The sequence below is a fragment of the Zalophus californianus genome, chromosome 10 (genome assembly GCF_009762305.2).
Source record: "Zalophus californianus isolate mZalCal1 chromosome 10, mZalCal1.pri.v2, whole genome shotgun sequence".
NCBI lineage: Eukaryota > Metazoa > Chordata > Mammalia > Carnivora > Otariidae > Zalophus > Zalophus californianus.
This window is the reverse complement of record NC_045604.1, coordinates 97,557,906-97,577,952: the sequence shown is the minus strand read 5'-3', so window position 1 is coordinate 97,577,952 and position 20,047 is coordinate 97,557,906. Positions and strand designations below refer to the sequence as shown.

General features: G+C 44.9%; 1 protein-coding gene across 3 annotated transcripts in view; it reads left to right on the top strand.

The window, feature by feature from the left end:
* The window catches only part of LOC118356045 (integrin alpha-D-like), a 28,649-nt gene extending 14,135 nt beyond the window's left edge, over positions 1 to 14,514 (top strand). For 2 of the 3 annotated variants that reach the window (XM_035722482.1, XM_035722480.1), the window contains 16 exons: positions 323 to 453; positions 572 to 729; positions 1,659 to 1,813; positions 2,074 to 2,205; positions 3,032 to 3,105; positions 3,334 to 3,475; positions 7,362 to 7,475; positions 7,589 to 7,668; positions 7,813 to 7,896; positions 10,145 to 10,223; positions 10,380 to 10,487; positions 10,594 to 10,671; positions 10,875 to 10,988; positions 11,132 to 11,233; positions 11,499 to 11,609; positions 12,171 to 14,513. In XM_035722482.1, the coding sequence (XP_035578375.1) occupies positions 323 to 453; positions 572 to 729; positions 1,659 to 1,813; positions 2,074 to 2,205; positions 3,032 to 3,105; positions 3,334 to 3,475; positions 7,362 to 7,475; positions 7,589 to 7,668; positions 7,813 to 7,896; positions 10,145 to 10,223; positions 10,380 to 10,487; positions 10,594 to 10,671; positions 10,875 to 10,988; positions 11,132 to 11,233; positions 11,499 to 11,609; positions 12,171 to 12,269 (1,761 nt within the window). In that variant the 3' untranslated portion in view covers positions 12,270 to 14,513. Of the gene's footprint in view, positions 1 to 322; positions 454 to 571; positions 730 to 1,658; positions 1,814 to 2,073; positions 2,206 to 3,031; positions 3,106 to 3,333; positions 3,476 to 7,361; positions 7,476 to 7,588; positions 7,669 to 7,812; positions 7,897 to 10,144; positions 10,224 to 10,379; positions 10,488 to 10,593; positions 10,672 to 10,874; positions 10,989 to 11,131; positions 11,234 to 11,498; positions 11,610 to 12,170 lie in introns of all 3 variants that reach the window. The other variant, XM_035722481.1, reaches the window with a different exon arrangement.
* Positions 14,515 to 20,047: the final 5,533 nt, after the last annotated feature.

Genomic DNA, 20,047 nt, shown 5'->3' with positions numbered 1-20,047 from the left:
GTGCGCAGCTTAGTGGTTAAGAGATTGCAGGGCCTGGGTCAAATGCCTGTCCAGCCATGTCAGCTGTGTGGCCTTAGGCAAGTGACTGATTTAGCCTCTGGGAGCCTTAGTTTCCTTCTATGAAACACTGAATGAAGGAGCTCTACGTCTGGGGTCCCTGGGGTCTCACTATGCTTGCTTTCCATTCCTACCCTCTCATCTCTCCTTTTCAATTTTTCCATTCAGATCTGTTTTCGCTGCAGTTTCCTTTCCAAATCTTTCTTCTCAAACCTTTCAGATGCCCTCCCCTTGACTTCCACTTTTCCTTTTCCTCTCTGGCCAGCGGATCGCAGGCTCCCAGCTCTCTCCCACACTCCAATATTTTGGGCAGTCACTGAGTGGGGGTCAGGACCTCACCCAGGATGGACTGGTGGACCTGGCTGTGGGGGCCCGGGGACAGGTGCTGCTGCTCAGGTGAGAACTCCTCACATCCCACCCTTGCCCACTGTGTGTCCATTCAACAAGCTTCCCCCTCCCTTGTCCTCTTCCCCGGGGCCAGAGTCAGGTCCTCAGCCCCCGTGTGCACCCTCAGGAGTCGGCCAGTGCTGAACGTGGGGGTGACCATGAGATTCATGCCCTTGGAGGTGGCAAAGGCTGTGTACCAGTGCTGGGGCGACGTGCCATCCACCCTGGAAGCTGGGAATGCCACAGTCTGTCTCTCTATCCACAAATGCTCACTGGACCAACTAGGTGAGTTCTTCCCAGTGGACCCAGCGCCTTACCCACCTTGAGGCCCCCGACCCTACCCTCAGGAGGAAATGAGCCCAGGGATCCAGATACCACTTCCTCATCCACTCACCTGCCAGTGTTGGAAACCCCGGGTCCCTTCTCTTCCCCTCTCCCCACACCCAGGCCAGTAAGCTCTAAGTTCAGGATACAATCTGAAGTCTTCCCACTTCTCTCCACCCGCTCTAGCCACTGCCTACCTTGAAGCCACCACTTCTCTTTCCTACGTATACTTTGAGCTGTTTCCATGTCTGTTCTTGCAGCCTCCCACCCTTTCTCCATAGAGAAACTAGAGGGATTGGTCCTAAAACACAAATCTGGTCACCTCACTTGCCTGCTTGACCACCCCTCAACCTCTCCTTTCTTCCATTTATAAAGACCAAAATCCTTCTCTACAATACCCTTGCTGACTTTGCTCCTCCCCGCCCTTCCAGCCTCACCTCATCGCATTCTCCCTTTCTGTAAATGTGCCACCCTCCCTCTCCCTTCTGGTCTTGGCCATTGTTCTCATGGTCTGGGACTTTCTCCTCCCCATTCTTCACCAACCTTTGCTCATCCTCCAGGTTGGGGCCCAGACAAGGCCCACCCAGGAAGGCATTTCTGAGCCCAGGTCTGAATTAGCAAGCCCTCCTTGGTACTACTGAGGATCCCACCATTGGGTTGATCGTGCTGGGGGATTATGGCCTGCATGCTCGTCTCTTTTCCTAGACGGAGAGCTACGTGATGGCAGAGACCATATTTCTCTATCTTCTTCTCCACACCTATCCTAGCACCTGATACAGCTCATGGCCCATAGGAAGTGCTCAGCAAATTTTTGTTGCATAAATAAACAAAAACAGAACATTTGAGGTTCTCTTGGACTTTGCATCTTCTGTTCCTCCCTTCTGCTTCAGGTGATGTCCAAAGCTCTGTCAGGTATGATCTGGCATTAGACCCAGGCCGTCTGATTTCTCGTGCCATTTTTGATGAGACCAAGAACTGGACTTTGACTCGAAGGAAAACCCTGGGGATGGGAGATTACTGTGAAACCATTAAGCTGCTTTTACCAGTAAGTACTTTGGGTTCTGGGAAAGGGAGGGGGAGAAGGAGCCCAAGGTGAGCCTCTGGCACCTCTGCTCCCTGTTGAGTGAGGGCAAGAGGGTGGGGATATTGGGGCTGGAGAGAGGAAAGTTGAGGCCAGGGAACCTGACTCCACAGATAGGACAGAATGCTGTCCTGACAGCGGGAATGGATGCAGTTGAGCAGGAGGGCCAGTGGTGGAAAGTAACGAGAAGGGTAGAGGGTTCTTGAAAGCCCATTCTCCCTCAGGACTGTGTGGAGGACGTGGTGAATCCCATCATCCTACGCCTCAACTTCTCCTTGGTGGGGGAGCCCATCCCCTCATCTCAGAACCTTCGCCCTGTGCTGGCTGTGGGCTCACAGGACCTCTTCATTGCTTCTGTGAGTCTTCCAATGAAATCCCAGGGATGTACTGATTTTCACTGTGTCTCTGTGTCTTAAGAACCTATTGTGGTTCTCAACTTTCCATCAACCACGTTAAGTCCATAATGCCTCCACCCAGTTACCAAGGCCCTGCCTAGCTTGGACCTTACACACATCCCAGCTGGTCACCACTTTACCTCAACATAAACTCTCTGATTCTCATTCTCCAAATCCCTCCCAACTTTTGTCATTCCTTCCTCTGTTTCTTTGTCCATGTTGTAGTTCCTACTCGGAAAACATTTCCTTCTCACCACCTCAAAGATCCTTTCTAGTTCTCTAGGCCCCAGTCTCATCTTCCCCCCTTTTGAAAATCACATTCAGCCTCTCTCTCTTCTTCCCTGGCTTCCTATTACATCATGGTGATACCAAATATTACATGACTAGAATCATAGCAATCGCCATGTACTTTTGTGGCTCTCTGGGAATTGTGGGTTCTGTGAGTACAAGAGCCATGTCTAATTCACCTGTAGTTTCTGCTTTTTCTAACTCCCCACCCAACCCAGAACCTGTCCCTTATTGACACTTGAAAATGTTTGCCGAATAATTGTTCCAATGTGAGTTGGGTTTAACTCCTCAACTAAACTTTATGCTCCTTGAAGCCAAGGATCTTATCATTCTGCCCCTCCCTTACTGCCCCACTTCTTGACAGTGTCTAGCACAGTGTTGGTGTGGGGTGGGTGCTCAGTAATATTCAATAATGAGCACTCAGGATGAGTGCTCCTAGTGAGGGGAATGGACAAAGATTAAGACATGGATGGGAAGAGAATCTACTGTTTTTCTGCAGCTCCCTTTTGAGAAGAACTGTGGTCAAGATCACCTCTGTGAAGGGGACCTGAGTATCAATCTCAGCTTCTCAGGGTGAGCTCTATCTCCTTTCATTTCTAGACACTTAAGCTTTTGGGTCTCCCATCCCCATGAGATGAGAAATGCTTATGTTTCCCTTTGGCTCTCCTTCTAACAAAGAAATTAAATTTTGAATAGAACGTTATCAGTTCATGAGTTCCCACAGTCTTGCTCCTACCGTTGATCCAATTCCAACCTATTTCCAGCAGAGTCTCTTTTTCAGTTTTGTCCTTCCTCCTCCAGCCTGCAGACCCTGGTGGTAGGGAGCTCCCTGGAGCTTAATGTGACAGTGACTCTGTGGAATGAGGGTGAGGATTCCTATGGTACTGTCGTCCACTTCTACTACCCAGCAGGGCTGTCCTACCGACGAGTGCTGGGAACCCAGGTAAATAGCTCCCTTGTTCTCTAATGGCCTCTTCCCTGCCCTGGGTCATAGTAGGTTCTTTTTAATGCTTCTATGATGGCATGTAAACACACATACACACAATTCTGAAGGGGAGAGAGAGAGAGAGAGAGAGAGGTGCATAAAGCAGATGTATAGTTTAATGAATAATATTAAACAAATAACATATAGCATCCAGGTCAAGAACTAATACACTGCTAGCACCCCCAGAAGTTCTCCCTCCATGTTCATTTCCTCATCAAAACCTCACTCTCTCCCCAACATAACCAGTATTCTGACTTTGTGATAATCAATTCCTTGTATATTTTATGGTTTTATCACCCATGAGCACATCCTTAGAAAAAACTGTTGAGTTTTGTCAATATTTGAAATTTATAGAAACGTGTTATATGTTCTTTTATATATTTATTCATTTCTTCAGCATATGTTTGTGAAATTCATCCGTGTTGTTGCTTCTGGGTGTAGAACATTTTTATTGTATATAAATTCCCTTTGTATGACCATGCCACAATTTATTTACCCATTCCACATTAAAAAAATGTTTTTCTTTAATTTCCAAGTAGTTAACATATAGTGTAATATTGGTTTCAGGAGGTAATTCATCCCTTACTTATAACACCCAGTGCTCATCATCACCCATTTAGCCCATCCTCTGTCCACCTCCCCTCCAGGAACCCTCAGTGTGTTCTCTATAGTTGAGTCTCTTATGGTTTGCCTCCCTCTCTTTTTTTCCCTTCCCCTATGTTCATCTGTTTTGTTTCTTAATTCCACAGGTGAGTGAAATCATATGGCATTTATCATTGACTGACTTATTTCACTTAGCATAACACCTTCTAGTTCCATCCATGCCATTGCAAATGGCAAGATTTCATTATTTTTGATGGTGGAGTAATATTCCATTGTATATGTATACCACATCTTCCTTATCCATTCATTACTCAGTGGACATTGGGGCTCTTTCCATTGTTAGGCTTTTGAATTTAATGCTGCTATAAACATTGGGGTGCATGTGCCTCTTTTAATCACTATTTTTGTGTTCTTTGGGTAAATGCCTACTAGTGCAATTGCTGAGTCATAGGGTAGTTCTATTTCTTAACTTTTCAAGGAAGCTCCATACTGTTCTCCAGAGTGGCTGCACCAGTTTGCATTCCCTCCAACAGTGTAAGAGGGTCTCCTCTGCATCATCGCCAACACCTGTTGTTTCTTGTGTTGTTAATGTTAGCCATTCTGACAGGTATGTGGTGATGTCTCAGTGTAGTTTTGATTTGTATTTCCCTGATGATGAGGATGTTTTCATGTGTCTGTTAGCCATCTTTATGTCTTCTTTGGAAAAATGTCTGTTCGTGACTTCTGCCCATTTCTTAACGGGATTATTTATTTTTTGGTTTTAAGTTTGATAAGTTCTTTATAGATTTTGGTTACTAACTCTTTATATGTCATTTTCAAATATCCTCTCCCATACCATTGGTTACCTTTTTGTCTTATTGATTGTTTTCTTCATTGTGCAGAAACTTTTCATCTTGATGAAGTCCCAAAAGTTCACTTTGGTTTTGTTTCCCTTGCCCCCAGAGATGTGTCTTGTAAGAAGTTGCTACAGCCAAGGTCAAATAGGTTCCTGCCTGTATTCTTGTCCAGGATTTTGATGGTTTCCTGTCTCACATTTAGGTCTTTATTCCATTTTGAATTTATTTCTTTGTATGTTGTATGAAAGTGGTCCAGTTTCAGTCTTCTGCATGTGGCTGTCCAATTTTCCCAACACCATTTGTTAAAGAGACTGTCTTTTTTCCATTGGATATTCTTTCCTGTATTATCAAAGATTAGTTGACCATATAGTTGTGCGTCCATTTCTGGGCTTTCTTTTCTGTTTCATTGATCTATGTGTCTATTTTAGTGCCAGGATCATACTGTCTTGATGACTACAGCTTTGTAATATACCTTGAAGTCTGGATTGTGATGCCTCCAGCTTTTCTCTTCTTCTTCAAGACTGCTTTGGCTATTTGGGGTCTTTTCTGGTTCCATTCAAATTTTAGGCTTGTTTGTTCTAGCTCTGTGAAGAATGCTGGTGGTATTTTGATAGGGATTGCATTAAATGTGTAGATTGCTTTGGGTAGTATGGACATTCTAACAATGTCTTTATTCCAATCTATGAGCATGAAATATTTTTCCTTTTCTTTGTGAACTCTTCAACTCTTTTCATTAGCATTCAATTTTTGCAGAGTATGGATCCCTTACCTCTTTGGTTAACTTTATTTGTAGGTATCTTTTGGTTTTTCGTGCAATTTTAAATGGGATCGATTTCTTGATTTCTCACTCTGTTGCTTCATTATTGGTGTATAGAAATGCAACAGAGGTGGGGCAGGGGATGGGGTAACTAGGAGATGGACATTAAAGAGGGCATGTGATATGATGAGCACTTGGTGATATACTCGACTAATGAATATTGAACTTTATATCAAAAACTAATGACGTACTATACCTTGGCTAATTGAATCTTAATAAATAAAAACAAAACAAAGCAATAAAAAATGCAACAGATTTATGTACATTGATTTTATATCCTGTGAGTTGGCTGAATTTGTGTATCTGTTCCAGTAACTTTTTGTGGAGTCTTTTAGATTTTTACATAGCATGTCATGTCCTCTGTGATTAGTGAAAGCTTGACTTCTTGCAATCTGGATGCCTTTTATTTATTTTTGTTGTTTGATTATTGAGGCTAGGACTCCAGTACCATGTGAAACAACAGTGGTGTGAGTGGCCATCTACCACACCACAGCTCGTGATCATTTGAGTTGTTCCCTGATTTTGGCCATGACTATTCTTGAGCATGTATATTGGTGCACCTATGCATAATATTTGCAAGGTAGTTGCCACATATGGCATTGCTGGATCTTAGGCTTCTGTATCTTCAGGTATAATAAATTGCACTTCCTTCAGCAGATTATTAGAGTTCCTGTGACTTTCCATCCACTGCAACACTTGGCATTGTCACACTTTTAAATTTTTGTCCATCTGGTGATATTTCCTTATAGTTTTAATTTGAATTTCCTTACAGGTTTAATTTGCATTTCTTTAATAAAGCTGAGCAACTTTCATCTATTTCCTGGTCATTTTAATCTCTTCTCTTAGGAAGTGCCTGTGCAAATATTTTTCTTATTCTTCTATTGAGTTGTCCATACATTTATTTTCTTTTAACTTTTTATTTGAATTCAATTTAGTTAACATATATTGTAGTATTACTTTCAGGGGTAGAATTTAGAGATTCATCAGTTGCATGTAACACCTATATTACATCAAGTTCCCTCCTTAATGCACATCACCTAATTACCCCATCCCCCCACCCACATACTTTTCTTAATTGTAAGAGTTCTTTAATATTCTGGTTACCAGACTTTTCCAGTTATATGTGTTCAGATATATTTTGCAGTCCTATTGCATGTCTTTTCAGGCTCTTTAGAGTGTCTTTTAATAAACCAAATGTGTTAATTTGATTGTGGTTGATTTTTACAAAAACTTCCTTTATCTTTAGTGTTTTTATGTGCTGATCTTGTTTAAGAAATACTTCCCTACTCCAAGGTTATGAGGATATTCCCCTTTATTACCTTTTAAGAGCTTAATAATTTTGCTTTTCCACCTGAAATCTTTAAGCCAGTTGGAATCTATTGTAATTATGGAGTGAGGTAGGGATTCAATGTTTTTTGTTTTTCTGTTTGTTTGATTTTTTTTTTTTTTGTATGGGCCAGTTTTCCTAGGATTATTTATTGAAAAGTCTGTCCTTTCTCCCACTGCTCCACAATGCCACCAATGCTATATATCAAGCCCATATGTGCACAGGGGTAACATTTTTGAATTAGTTTTCCTCTCCTGGAAGCCACCACATCAGCGCCCACTGCACTTGGCATGTGAGGGAGTGCCCACTGGGAACGAGGGCCTGAAGAGCAGCAGCTGTAACATCAACCATCCCATCTTCCAAGAGGGCACTAAGGTGAGTGCCTCCTCCCAGATCCTCATCACTCTTTGCCCTTGTCCTGACGCATTTCTTTCCCTTCTTCCTCCATGACCTTCCTTATTCCCATTCCTTGTTTCTTCTTCTCTCAGGGCACCTTCATAGTCACATTTGACGTCTCCTACAAGGCAACCCTGGGCAACAAGTTGCTTCTGAGGGCCAACGTAAGCAGGTGAGGTGAGGTGTATCCCTCACTCTTTCATCTCATGCCCCAGCCAGAGACTTTTCTCCTGGATTCCTTCCCAATGGGGCTCCCCTCCCTCTCTCTCTCTCTCTCTCTCTCCCTCTCTCACTCTCTCTTTCTGTCTCTCTCCAGTGAGAATAATAAACCTACAACCAGCAAGACCAGCTTTCATCTGGAGCTCCCAGTGAAATATGCTGTCCACATGGTGATAAGCAGGTCTGAACCTTTGACTCTCCTATAATCCTAGTACCTCCGCTTGAAGCCCAGACTGCTCTTTAAAGGATAGGTATCCGAACTAGCCCTCTAATTCCTCACATGGGAATACTTGTGCCCAGTCATATATTTATGCCATAACAACATACACAATATACTTCTTGCTTCTTCTCCGATGAATTGACCTACTGGTGGGACACACACACTTTGCCACCACTCTGCACTCCTCCCTCTCTCTCCAAGGTGCAGGCTTCCTTAAACATGAAGCCCATTGTATTCTTCATGCAAATATGAGTGTGCTGAAGTGAAACTAACTAGATTAAGATTGAGGCTTTTATGAGCACTCTGAAGTGGGAGATATGGTTTGTCACCACACAGAGGAAAGAAAAGGTCAAGGTTTCACAACACAAAGAGGAGGCCAGAGATGTGACAAACTGCTGGGAAAGTCTCTAAGAGTCCAAGCCTGTGGCAGGCCACAGGAAAGTCAAGTGCAGGGCTGTTGCTCTCAGTTCTGAAGGTGCGTGGTGGAGCATGGGCAGGCCAGGCTGGAAGCAGGGCAAGGAGACCCACATAACCTGGCTAAACTCCAGAGGTGCAGAGAGGTGGTCAGAAGCTTATAATATTGCCATGGGACAGAGTTTGCTACTGTTGTTGCTGCCGATGACACATGAATTTTTAGGGGAACTAGGGAGGGAGGATCAATGTCATTGCCCTTCCAAACTCCATGTGTGAATTTCCCCGACTGTCCATGGGAAAATAGTGGAACTTATATTAAGAGCCTACAGTTATACATATACTTATGCCCGACATTTAAAAAGTACTTTACATGTATTTACATTCATTACATTCATTTAATCCTTCTAAAAACTCTGTAATATAGTTATTGTTAAACGCCCTTTTTTACCAAAAAAGAAATCAAGAGGTTGTTCCTGTTAGTCAGCTGCTAAGTGGCAGAACCAGGACTCAAATTCAGATGGTCTGGCTCCAGGGCTTGTGCTCATGCCCATACACTACTATGCCTTTCCGAGGATTGGGGAAGCTGAGTGATTTACTCAAATTTGAAAAGAGCGTTAGAACTGGAAGATTTTAAGGTGAGAAAATTGAAGCATAGAAAGGGTTGGAGTGAGGAACATAAAGGCTACCACAGTAAGGGAAAAAAATAAATTCTAACATTTAAATAATTGCTGCAGACTTCATCACAACCCTGTCACAGGCACTATTATTAGTATCCTCATTTTATACAGGAAGAATCCACAGAGGTTAAGTAACTGACCTTCAGTTACTTGGGTAGAAAGTGGTAGACTGAAATGTGAACCCAGATCGTCTGGCTCCAAGCCTGTGTTGTTAATCATCACACTGACAGTCACATCTGTGGGAAACTGTGCGGGGCCCATGGAGTTTCTGTATGGCTGCCCTGGCTTCTGTACACTAGGTGCTGGTGAAATGTGCAGCATCCCTGCTTGTTGGCTTGATTCCACTGAGACCTTAGATGTTAACTCTGGGAAGGCAGGGATTATGGCTTGTTTAACTGTTGAATTCCCGGAGCCAAGCACACAGCCAGGTATAGGGTAAATGTTTACTGAAGGAGGCAATGCATGGATGGATGGATGGATGGATGGTTGGATGGAAAGCCACCTGAAGCCTGGAACATTTATGTCCACTCCAGGGGCTTGTGTTCATGCACCATCCTTCCTCACATTCACTTAACTGTCCCAGGATAGCCACATCTCTTTTCTTCACTCCATCATGGAGGGGCTTGCACTATATTTTTCCCCGGGTGATCCAACCATGATTTCCTCGAGTCCCTTTAGGCTTATTTGTTCTGGCAATAGCTTCTGCAAGCATTGCCAGAGGCCAACAAGATACCCAGTAAAGGAGAAAGCCATGTGAACACCTTTTTCCCATGGGAAAATGTTTAAATGTTATGAGAGGTAATGTTTAAGTTGGGCCTTTAAGTAAAAATTACCAAAAGGGGAGTGGTAAGGATGTTCCAAGCAAAAGAAAGAACTTGAACAAAGTTATGGGGATGTGAAAGAGCCAGGGTATCAAAGGACATGGTATCAGTTCTGGGTGACTGGGGCAAATGCTATGGGAGAGGAGCTGAAGCTGAGGCTGCAGAAGCATGTGGGGATCATAATTATTTCACGGGATCATCTGCGTGGGAGGCCCAATAGAGCCCTTAGCAGCAGACTGGGGCACAACTGAGGATGGCTCCAGGGCTGTTTCTCACCAACAAGTCCCCTCTCCCCAGGAAGGAAGAATCTACCAAGTACTTCAACTTTTCAACTTCTGATGAGAAGAGCAAGAAAGATGCTGAGCATCGTTATCATGTGAGAAGCCGGGGAGCATCCATATCTTCCCTCCCGTGGTGCTGCTAATGTTGGGAGCTGCTGGGAGAAAGAGGAGCTGAGGGCTAGATCCAGGAAAGAAGTAGGATTTGGGATGCTCCCAGGACCACAATAATGTTCTGTCTCAATTTTCTGCAGGTGAATAACCTGAGTCAGCGAGATGTGACCATCAGCATTAATTTCTGGGTTCCTATCCTGCTGAATGGTGTGGCTGTGTGGGATGTGGCTGTAGTGGCCCCCTCACAGGTATCTGCTTGCCTTTCTAACTCTCCAGAGTCTGATCCCACAGTGCCTCACACCCTCTTACCAGTGAAATGTTGATCATTCTGTGGCTGTTTCTCTCTCTCACTAGAACCTCCCCTGTGTGTCGGAGAGGGAACCTCCCCAGCATCCTGACCTCCTGGCCCAGATTCCAGGGAGTCTTGTACTGGTGAGAAAGACCCTGGATTCCCATTGCAGGACCAGCTGCCTATTGGGGGAGATAGGGAAATGCATTTGCTAGGTTGGAGATCTATATATATGACCTACAATTGCTCATCTATTCCCCACCCCAAACCTGGCGGACTTCATTTTCTTCTGTGGTTCTCCCTTAAGTTAAGACCCTCCTCAATTTCATTCCTCCGCTGTCTCTAGAACTGCTCCATTGCTGAATGCCTGAGGTTCCGCTGTGACCTCCCCTCCTTTGGCATCCAGGAGGATGTTGACTTCATCCTGAAGGGCAACCTCAACTTTGGCTGGGTCAGCCAGGTGTGTAGGCCCAACAGCAGAGTCCCTCCCCTGGATTTGGGTGGTACCAGATGTGTCTGTGCCCATCCTCAAGCCAGGAGATTTCTCAAACTCTGAGCCTCTTCTTAGGGCTATTTCCCCAGCTCTGTCCCTGTGTATTGCAGACATTGCAGAAGAAGGTATTGGTGGTGAGTGTGGCTGAAATCACATTCAACAGGTCCGTGTATTCCCAGCTTCCAGGACAGGAGGCATTCTTGAGAGCTCAGGTAGGGACTATGTGGTAGGAGTGGCCAGGCTGGTAAGAGGGCTCCTATTGCTAAATCTCTGGTGCTGTGTGGGAGGCTCAGAAGCCTGGAGGGAGGGAGGATGAACGTCCATCAGTGAGAGAGTTATCCCTAAGCCCATGAGTGTTTCTATATCCCACCTTTTGGAGGAAGGGAAGGAGGGGAGGGATTTAAAATTGGGGAACCTAGGAAGAATCTGGGGTAGCAAGAGGTGTGAGTCTTTCTGATGAGGTCATCTCCACTCCAGGTGGAGACGGTGCTGGAGAAGTATGAGGTCTACAACCCCATCCCCATTATTGTGGGCAGCTCTGTGGGAGGGCTGCTGCTGCTGGCTCTCATCACAGCCATCCTATACAAGGTGAGTGCTTCTATCCTGCTCTTGACACCACCAGCAATTTGACCCCATTCTTTTTATAATGTAAGAAAGAGCTCACCTTGGATATAGGTGCACATTCTTCCTCAGTCATTGCATGTGAGAGATCCCCATTCACCTATGACATCACCGGTCCCCAACTGTTCCCCATGTCCATGCCTTCCTATTTGATTCTCAGGCCTCCTTTAATTGCTCTCCCTGTCTCTTCCACTCTCTTCTTCCTGTCTTTTGTACTCTCACCTTCCTCGCTACATGTTTCCCTTCACAGCAAATTGTAACACAAAATCCAGTGGCCTGGATTAGGTGTTGACACTACCACTGATTCTGTCTGTGACTGCAGGCAGTGTCTGTTCAAGGCCAGGCCTTGGTTTCTCATTCTGAAGGTGATTCCACCCGGTTCACTAAATGACCCAGTGTATCTAAAGGTTCTAGTGCAGTGCTTGAACATAGGAGGGGTTCCAGAAATGGTGATCCCTCTCTCCCCAGCCATCTCTTTTCCTTTCTTCCACTGGATTTCCTAATTCTCTTTTCCTTCCTCCCCCACAGGTTGGCTTCTTCAAACGTCACTATAAGGAAATGATGGCGGAAGCCGATGGGCAGACTGTTCCAGAAAATGGGACTTCAGACCCTCAGGTTGCCCAATAAGAAACTACCTCCTATTGTCCCTTGGACCTGTTATCCTCTGAGAGGTTTCCTGGCCTTCTTACTCCCAACTAAGTTAGGCCTGCAGGGGGAGAAATGTTCCACGTGAGGGAGGCTAGGATCAGGCTGCTTTCTCCTTTGGGAGGCTGCAGTATATCCACACAAAGTGCCTTGCCTGGGAAGGGCCATTTGTCTTGTCAAGGCTGTAACTGGAAACCCCAGAACAGGACCCTAACCATGCCCCTGGGCGGAGTTGATTTGCATTTCTACTTAGAAATACATGAACAATAGCCTCAGGCTCCAGTCTCTCTTGCTTCACTTGCCGCCAATGATCTTTCTAAAATACAGTACTAAACAAGCCACAATCTTCATCTATCTTTAGTGGCTCCCTATAATTTTCAGGTTGACATCTGAACTCTCCAGATTGATATTAGGATTCCAGTTCCATTTCTAGAGGGTGGGCTTTGATGCACATACCATGATTTGCTCTGTGCTTCCCTATCATCCTTATTCCTAGTAAAATACTGTCACTATCAGCACTTTGTCTCAGGAATCCCAGTCCAGATTTCCCAAACTGAACTGGGAATAAAATGTCTGCACATTGGAATTTGTAAACTTGGCTTTCAGGCTTTGTTAGCTTTGCTAGCTGGGAGGGGGGAATAGAACCCCAGCAGGAGCATTGCCCCAATGCCACTTTGGCTCACCCAGCTCCAGCAACTCTAAGAGATTAAGAGGTCCAGGACACTTTCATTTTTTGACATTGCAAATATAGTAAATTAAGAAATGCTGATACATAATTTTTAAAAGTGTGTATTTAAATGTTTGCCTTAACAAATTAACACATTACACAAAACGAATATATGTACCTTTGTTGAGAAATAAGTCAAAGATCTAAAATTCAGGCCTTTTAGGGATGTGGGTCCTGTACAATGATGCCCATGGTGTCCCTTAACCAATGGTGGGTGCCGGCCAGCCCTGAATCCTGGGACCAGGACAAGAAAGTTAAATAGAGGGGGAGGTTATTACATCCCTATATTGGGGTAACCTGACTTCTTATTCTACTCACTCAATTCTCAAAGCTGTCACTGATGGGAAGCTAATGGGGCTGTGGCAGGTGGGGGTAGGACAAGAAAATGGGCTCAGGTGGAAAGGTCTTTAGAGTGAAGCAATACACTGGTGTTTCTTACAAATCTTAAGAGATCGTGAAGGGGACACTGTTTGCATATGGTTAGTGATTGGCAGGCACTCTGAAGTCCTGTATCAGAGATCTGCTGCCCCCAATATGGTCACTGTTGCTATTATGCCACCCATCTTAGTATAAAGCTCAAAGTGATGCCTGGCACTGAGCTGGGTGTCAACACATAAGAGGTCATTTCCTGCCTTGGTGTGATCCCACCGCTGCTGCCACCTCCAAGGGGTTTGGGCCATGTGGATGTTCTTTTTTAAATAAATATTTATATTTATTGATTTGACAGAGAGAGACACAGCAAGAGAGGGAACACAAGCAAGGGGAGTGGGAGAGGGAGAAGCAGGCTTCCCTCAGCGTGGGGAGCCCAATGCGGGGCTGGATCCGAGGATCCTGGGATCACGACCTAGCCGAAGGCAGACAGACACTCAACCACTGCACCACCCAGGCGCCCCATGGGCCATGTGGATGTTCTAATTAGAAACACAGAAAGGGGAGGTAGTTGATCATGTGATTATAGGGGAAGCTGGAAAATGGCTCTTTATGGGCACCCAAAAGTATCTCCTCCTTTCATCATCATAGGGTCCAAAATCCCTCTGGAGTCTCCAGAAGGACCAAATATTATGCAATAGCTTTAAGTAGGTCTCCAGATTAGACTTTATGAGAATCCAGTTTTGGATTGTTGTTTCTCAAAATGTGTTCTGTGAATCACTGGTGGTCTCTGGTGGTCTCCTACGTGCTAAGTTTTAGAGAAAAAAAACTGCAAGAAGTAGTTTTTAACCCACACATCTCATACATTTGAAATGGTGACTTTCATAGAAATCTGTCTATATCCTTAGTATTTTGTTCCTAAAGACTGTCCATAGACTCCAAGGGCTGCAGTGGGCTCTTGTGTAAAATGAATTCAACAGGTGTTACTTTCACTTATTTTTCCTTTGCATATTATTGCTTACATTCATTTTATTTGATTTTTTTCAGAGTTGCTATTGTGTTGTGTTATATCTCCAATCACAAAAATGGAGCAATGGCTCAAAAGTTTTGGTTGAAACATAAAAATTAAGATAAAAAAGTGAATTGTTGCAACTTAGAATAATGTCATCAAAGTCAATATTGAATGAGACTCCAGTGCACATTTAGTATAGGGATGTATGAATGCTGGGATGAGTGATTCAGAGCCAAAAATAAATTATATCCAGAAAATATCATACCATTGAAATAGGATTTTATTGGGTCAGATATCTATTTTTTCCTAGGCTGTTGTCCATTATGAAACTTTGTCAAATAATGGCATGAAGCTATCAAAGATTTTGTGTCATTTCGAAACATGGCATAATGACCTTCCAGATAAGGCAACAAAGATTTCTTAGAACGACTGTAACATACTGCTTTCCCATCCCAAATCAATTCATTTTATCATTAAATACAGAGAAGACAGCAAAACTACAGTGGCATAAGTTAAAGTTGCTTGTATAGCAAAAGCATGTACAAGTCACATAATTTCCAATAAGCTTATAAAACCAGCAGTGAGGTTAATTTCTATACTGGAAGGTTGCTTTTGGCTATGGGTACAGAGGACAACCAAAATGCACAAGGGCATATAAAAGGCCTTCACACAAGAGGTCCAGATATAGTCATTGGTTAATTCGGTTGCTCGACAATGACATTAAGATGCAGCCATCTTTGGAGTGCTTTTGCTTTAGACCATCCTCTCATCATTACAAGGTGGCTGCCATAGATCCAGGCATTTTGTCCTCAGATAATAGTGCCCAAAGGCAAGAAGAGCAGTGTGTGGGAGGAGGTCATCAAGAGGACATGACCATTGGTTGATCCGGGCAACTAGAGGCTCTTCATCCCCTCCCCTGTCCTTGGGATGTATACTCTGCCCACCATTCCCACAGTGGGAGCCATTTTCAAGGACACAGCCTTGAGAGAGCAATGTGTTATTGAGCGCATGTGGATGGTACTGTGCCTAATCCCAGTTCAGGCCTCTATATAAACTTAAGATTCTGGATGGTAGGTGTAAAGATTTACTTTTCTTGCAGCTGCCCAAGACAAGCCTCATAGTAATTTCTCTTGCTTATTAACCCAGCTATCTACCAATCTGGAGTGGCCTGCCTCTTTCTTCAGTCTTTCTCTGCCTTCTGTATGGGGCCAGTTTCAAGTTTCAGTCTGGGAATTCCTGAGATTGCAAACCAACCACTTGCTAGCCAGCCAAGAGACTGAAGAAATGTGCCTTGGGAGTTGGCCATGATTTTTATGTGGAGAGGGGTGACCCATATGTCAGATGCATGTGAATCACCGCATGAGTACAGGGACGTCCCCTAAGTGGTGAATGGTCTGATGTTCTTGTTTGAGGAACTGCAGAGTGCAACGCAGCAGAGAAGGGAAACTTATGGCTGCATAGTGGGGCTGGCTTCTACTGTGGGCTGGCCATCAGTGCCCAACTAGTGGCTGAAACTTGAGTTATGAATTGGGAAGAACAGCTGAGGTTAGAGAAAGCTGAGCACGTGTCTACTACTCTGCTGGCTTCGGGGACTGACTGACAAGATGGGAGAACAGGATATTTAGTTAGAGACCCTAGCATGCTGCTTTGCAAAGCTAGGAAAAGATAAGCTGGCATAGATTAAGGTCCAATTGCTTGCAGCAAAGCCTGATTGAGAGGCTAAGAGGTGGAATACCTGGGAAAGTGAGGAACGTGAGGAGGAGGATGTTGTGATTCTTGACAGTGAAATGGATGAAACGCTGTGTTGTGTGACCCTTAATACAAAGGAAAGCAAAAGCACAGCAACAGCAATCCAAGATTGTGGGGCAACCCCCTGTTCAGGAAATGTTCAGAATACACTCCTCCTGAGCTTACTGATATAGCTTCCAAGTTCCAGCAAAGGGCCAGGGAAAGTATCCCTGCATGGTTAGTGCAACTATGGGATACGGTGGGTGATGGCATTTCTCTGACCAGGGAGGAGACAGGAAAAATGAGCAACATCAACCCACACCCAGCCATCCAGCAGTACCTGCGTGGTGCTCAGGGGCTTAAAATTACTCACTCCCTTATAGATTGGATTATTCTAGCCTGCAGGGTGGCTTGGCTGAATGAAGAGCATTTCCCTGGGCATGTGGGACCCTGGAAATCTATAGATCTATGAGGAGTTACAAATTCTTAGGGAGCTGGGATGAGACAGCCTGTTTATGCCCCTATCTTTTTTTTTTTTTTTAAGATTTATCCATCTATTTGAGAGAGAGAGAGAGAGAGAGAGCATGAGCAGAGGGAGAGGGAGAAACAGGCTCCTCAGTGAGCAGGAAGCCCAACACGGGGCTTGATCCCAGGACCCCAGGACTATGACCTGAGCCAAAGGCAGACACTTAACAGTCTAAACCACCCAGGTGCCCCTGTGCCCCTATCTTTGAAAGACCTGACTGGGTGACATTCACTGCAGGAATGAAAACCAAGATACTCAGTCTACCCTAAGTACCTGGTATGGGACATTGATATCCATGCTGAGCCCTGTCATAAGACAAGACATTTTGATGATGTTGGGCAATCTATTGCTGATCTAGGGGAAACTGACAAACCCTGGGAATATGTACAGGCTCTGAGAAAGACTGAAGACAGAGAGAGAACTCAAAAAGCAAAAAACCTATCTCAATATAACCATAAAGGGTCTGATAAGAATAACCCAGAAGTAAAGGTGGTTTGGCCTCACTGCTGCTAGACCCCACCTGAAAAGGATAATTGGTAACCTCATACTGTGCCTTAAAACCTGAACACCAGTTCAGACCTGCCCCGCATACCCTACCATTGTTGATGTCCTACCTGCTCCAGTGGAAGGCTCAGGAATACAGCCCTATTCAGAGTGGGTGCCTCCTACTCCCCAGAGATAGGATGCAGGTCAAGACTGTGTTCAAGTAAAGAGCCACTGGAGGCAATTGGAGACCTCATGTTGAGCTTACAATAGTTCCCTAGAAACAAATATAAAGTGATGGCTCTACTAGAGCTGAATGTATTTTGATATATGGTAACCTTCAGGAGTTTTCTGCCCCCATCTCAGCACCATTGATGGATACAGAGGACAAATCATTTTGGTCAGGAAGGACTCTTTGACATTACAGATTGGACATTCTCCCCCACAAAAATATGAGGTTTTAAAATCTCTTCAGTATTAGAAAACATATTGGACATTAATATCTTACAAAATCAAAGTCCGCAAGACTCTGTTAGTGAATTCTGCCTCAGGATTACAATCCTCAAACCAATGTTGAGGGGAAACACCAACTGGGAACCAGTAAGCTTACTGCTTCCTTAAAGAAGGATAACTATTGATGACTTCTGGAAACATGGTGGCAGAGGAGGATCCTAAGCTTACCCCATCCCATGGACACACCTAGATAAGAGTCACATCAGGGCAACCAACCCAGAAAATGACCCACATCAAAAAGCATGGGAGGGGTGGAGACACGGTCAGGGAAAAAACTCCCAGTGAGACCAACCACAAATGGGAGGGATGCCACAAGCGCAGAGAAGAGAGAGAAGCAGACCACATACTAGGTAGTCCAGGTACAGGGGACTTGCACTGGGAAGATGAGTCCCCATGACATTTGGCTTTCAAAACCAGTGGGGCTGGACCTTGTAAGTTTTTTTTTTTTTTTAAACAACCAGTGGGGCTTAATTCTGAGTACTTTAATCAGTGGATTTGGCTCTGGGAGGGTCAGAGGGCAATAAGAACTTGAGTGCCAGTCCTTAAAGAGACAACATAACAACACCACTAAGATAGAGTATAGAAGCAGAAGTTTGAAAAGTGTCTGGGGATGCATGAAGGAGATTTATTTGCTAATCTCAGAATGTGTGCTGGAGGGGCAGGGATCTTTAGAAGACTTCTCTAAGAACAAAAAAAGCTGCTGGATACCATTTCTCTGCCTGCCTCCACAGCCTAAATAGCCCGACACTTGTGGGAACGAGCCCAGACACTCTCCATTTACCTTGATAACACCACATGCCCTGCCCCCCACGTTCTCCTTCAGATCTGTTCCATTCAACTCAACCCAGTTGGCAGGAGGTCCTCCAAAGTGGTTCTGGCTATGTCTCATTCTTCAAGCAGTCCTGGCAGGAACTGGTGCCACTCCAAAGTGTCTTGTGCCTTGGGAAGAGGGAAGGATAACCACACACATCATTTCAACTGCAGCTCCAGCAGCTGAACCTGAGACCTGGCAATATAGAGAGAGTGCCCCGATGATCAGTATCTGAAGTCTCAGCAGATGGACTGGGGGCAGTCATCTGATCTGACTACCAGCCTTGTCCACCAGCAAAAACCTCTCAGGGACCAGGAATGGGGAAGAGCCCTACAGTTCAGGGTCACTGCAGCCCCATCAGATGGATTAGGGGCAGGCATGTGGTCTGACTGCTGGCTCTGTCCACACAAAATCTTCTCAGGGGACAAGGCAGGGAGAGCCCCTGAAGCTCAGTGCTATTTCAGCCTCAACCTATACACTGGGGGCAGGCATCTGCATCTGCTCTGACTGCTGACACCACCCAACTACAATCCTATGGCTGCTCCAGACTAGCCCTTTGATAGCACAGAGACCAAACTTGGTCCACAACAGGCAAAGTGGGCCATTGCAGCCAAGTGGACTGAGCAAAGGAGGCCCATCCACAACACCAGGAACATACAACGCACATAGGAGACACCCCTGAAGCTTGTGGATCTAATGAACAGGAGACATTGTGTGACAGGGCACCACAGGACCTCTTCTTCATAAGGCCACTACTTTTAAGACCAGGAGATGTTCCAAATACATAGAAACAAGCACAGAGGGTTAAACAAAATGAGAAGACATAGGAATATATCCCAAATGAAAGAACAAGACAAAACCACAGCAAAATAGCTAAATGAAGTGGAGATAATCAATATGCCTGAAAAAGAATTCAAAGTAATGGTCATAAAGATACTGGACCTGAGAAAAGAGTGGAGGATCTCAGTGAGACCTTCAATAAAGGTAGAAAATATGTAGAAGAACTAATGAGAATGAAGAACTCAATAACTGAAATTAAAAATACACTAGAGGGTTGAGGAGCTAAGGTGGCAGAGTAGTAGGAGGCTTGCCTCACCCCTCCAACACAGCTAGATAAATATTAAATCATTCTGAATACCCACAAAATTGATCTGAGGACTGACAGAACAGACTGCACAACTAGAGGGAGAGAGGAGGCCACACTGTGGAAAGTAGGAGGTGCAGAGACATGGTTTTGCGGAGAAATGGATTGTAGGCACTGCAGAGGGGAGGGAGCCCAGGTTGGTGAGAGAGAGAGAGACAGAGACAGAGACAGAGACAGAGAGACAGAGAGAGGAGTGCAGAGGTGATTGCACAAGGAAAACACTTCCCCGAAGCCATTGACTGGGAAAATGAGAGGGGCTGATTTTCATGAGTTTTTTCAACCAGTGGCACTCAAAGACTGGAGTTTTAGAAGTCCATGGTGTAGCTGGTATAGAGCCCTGAGGATGCTGCAGTGCTCCTGTAGAGGAGGCAGGCAGGTACCTGGGTGGGGGGGCAGCAGGCACAATATGAGGATCTCCTGAGATGCACTGAGAGAGACAGTTCTCCC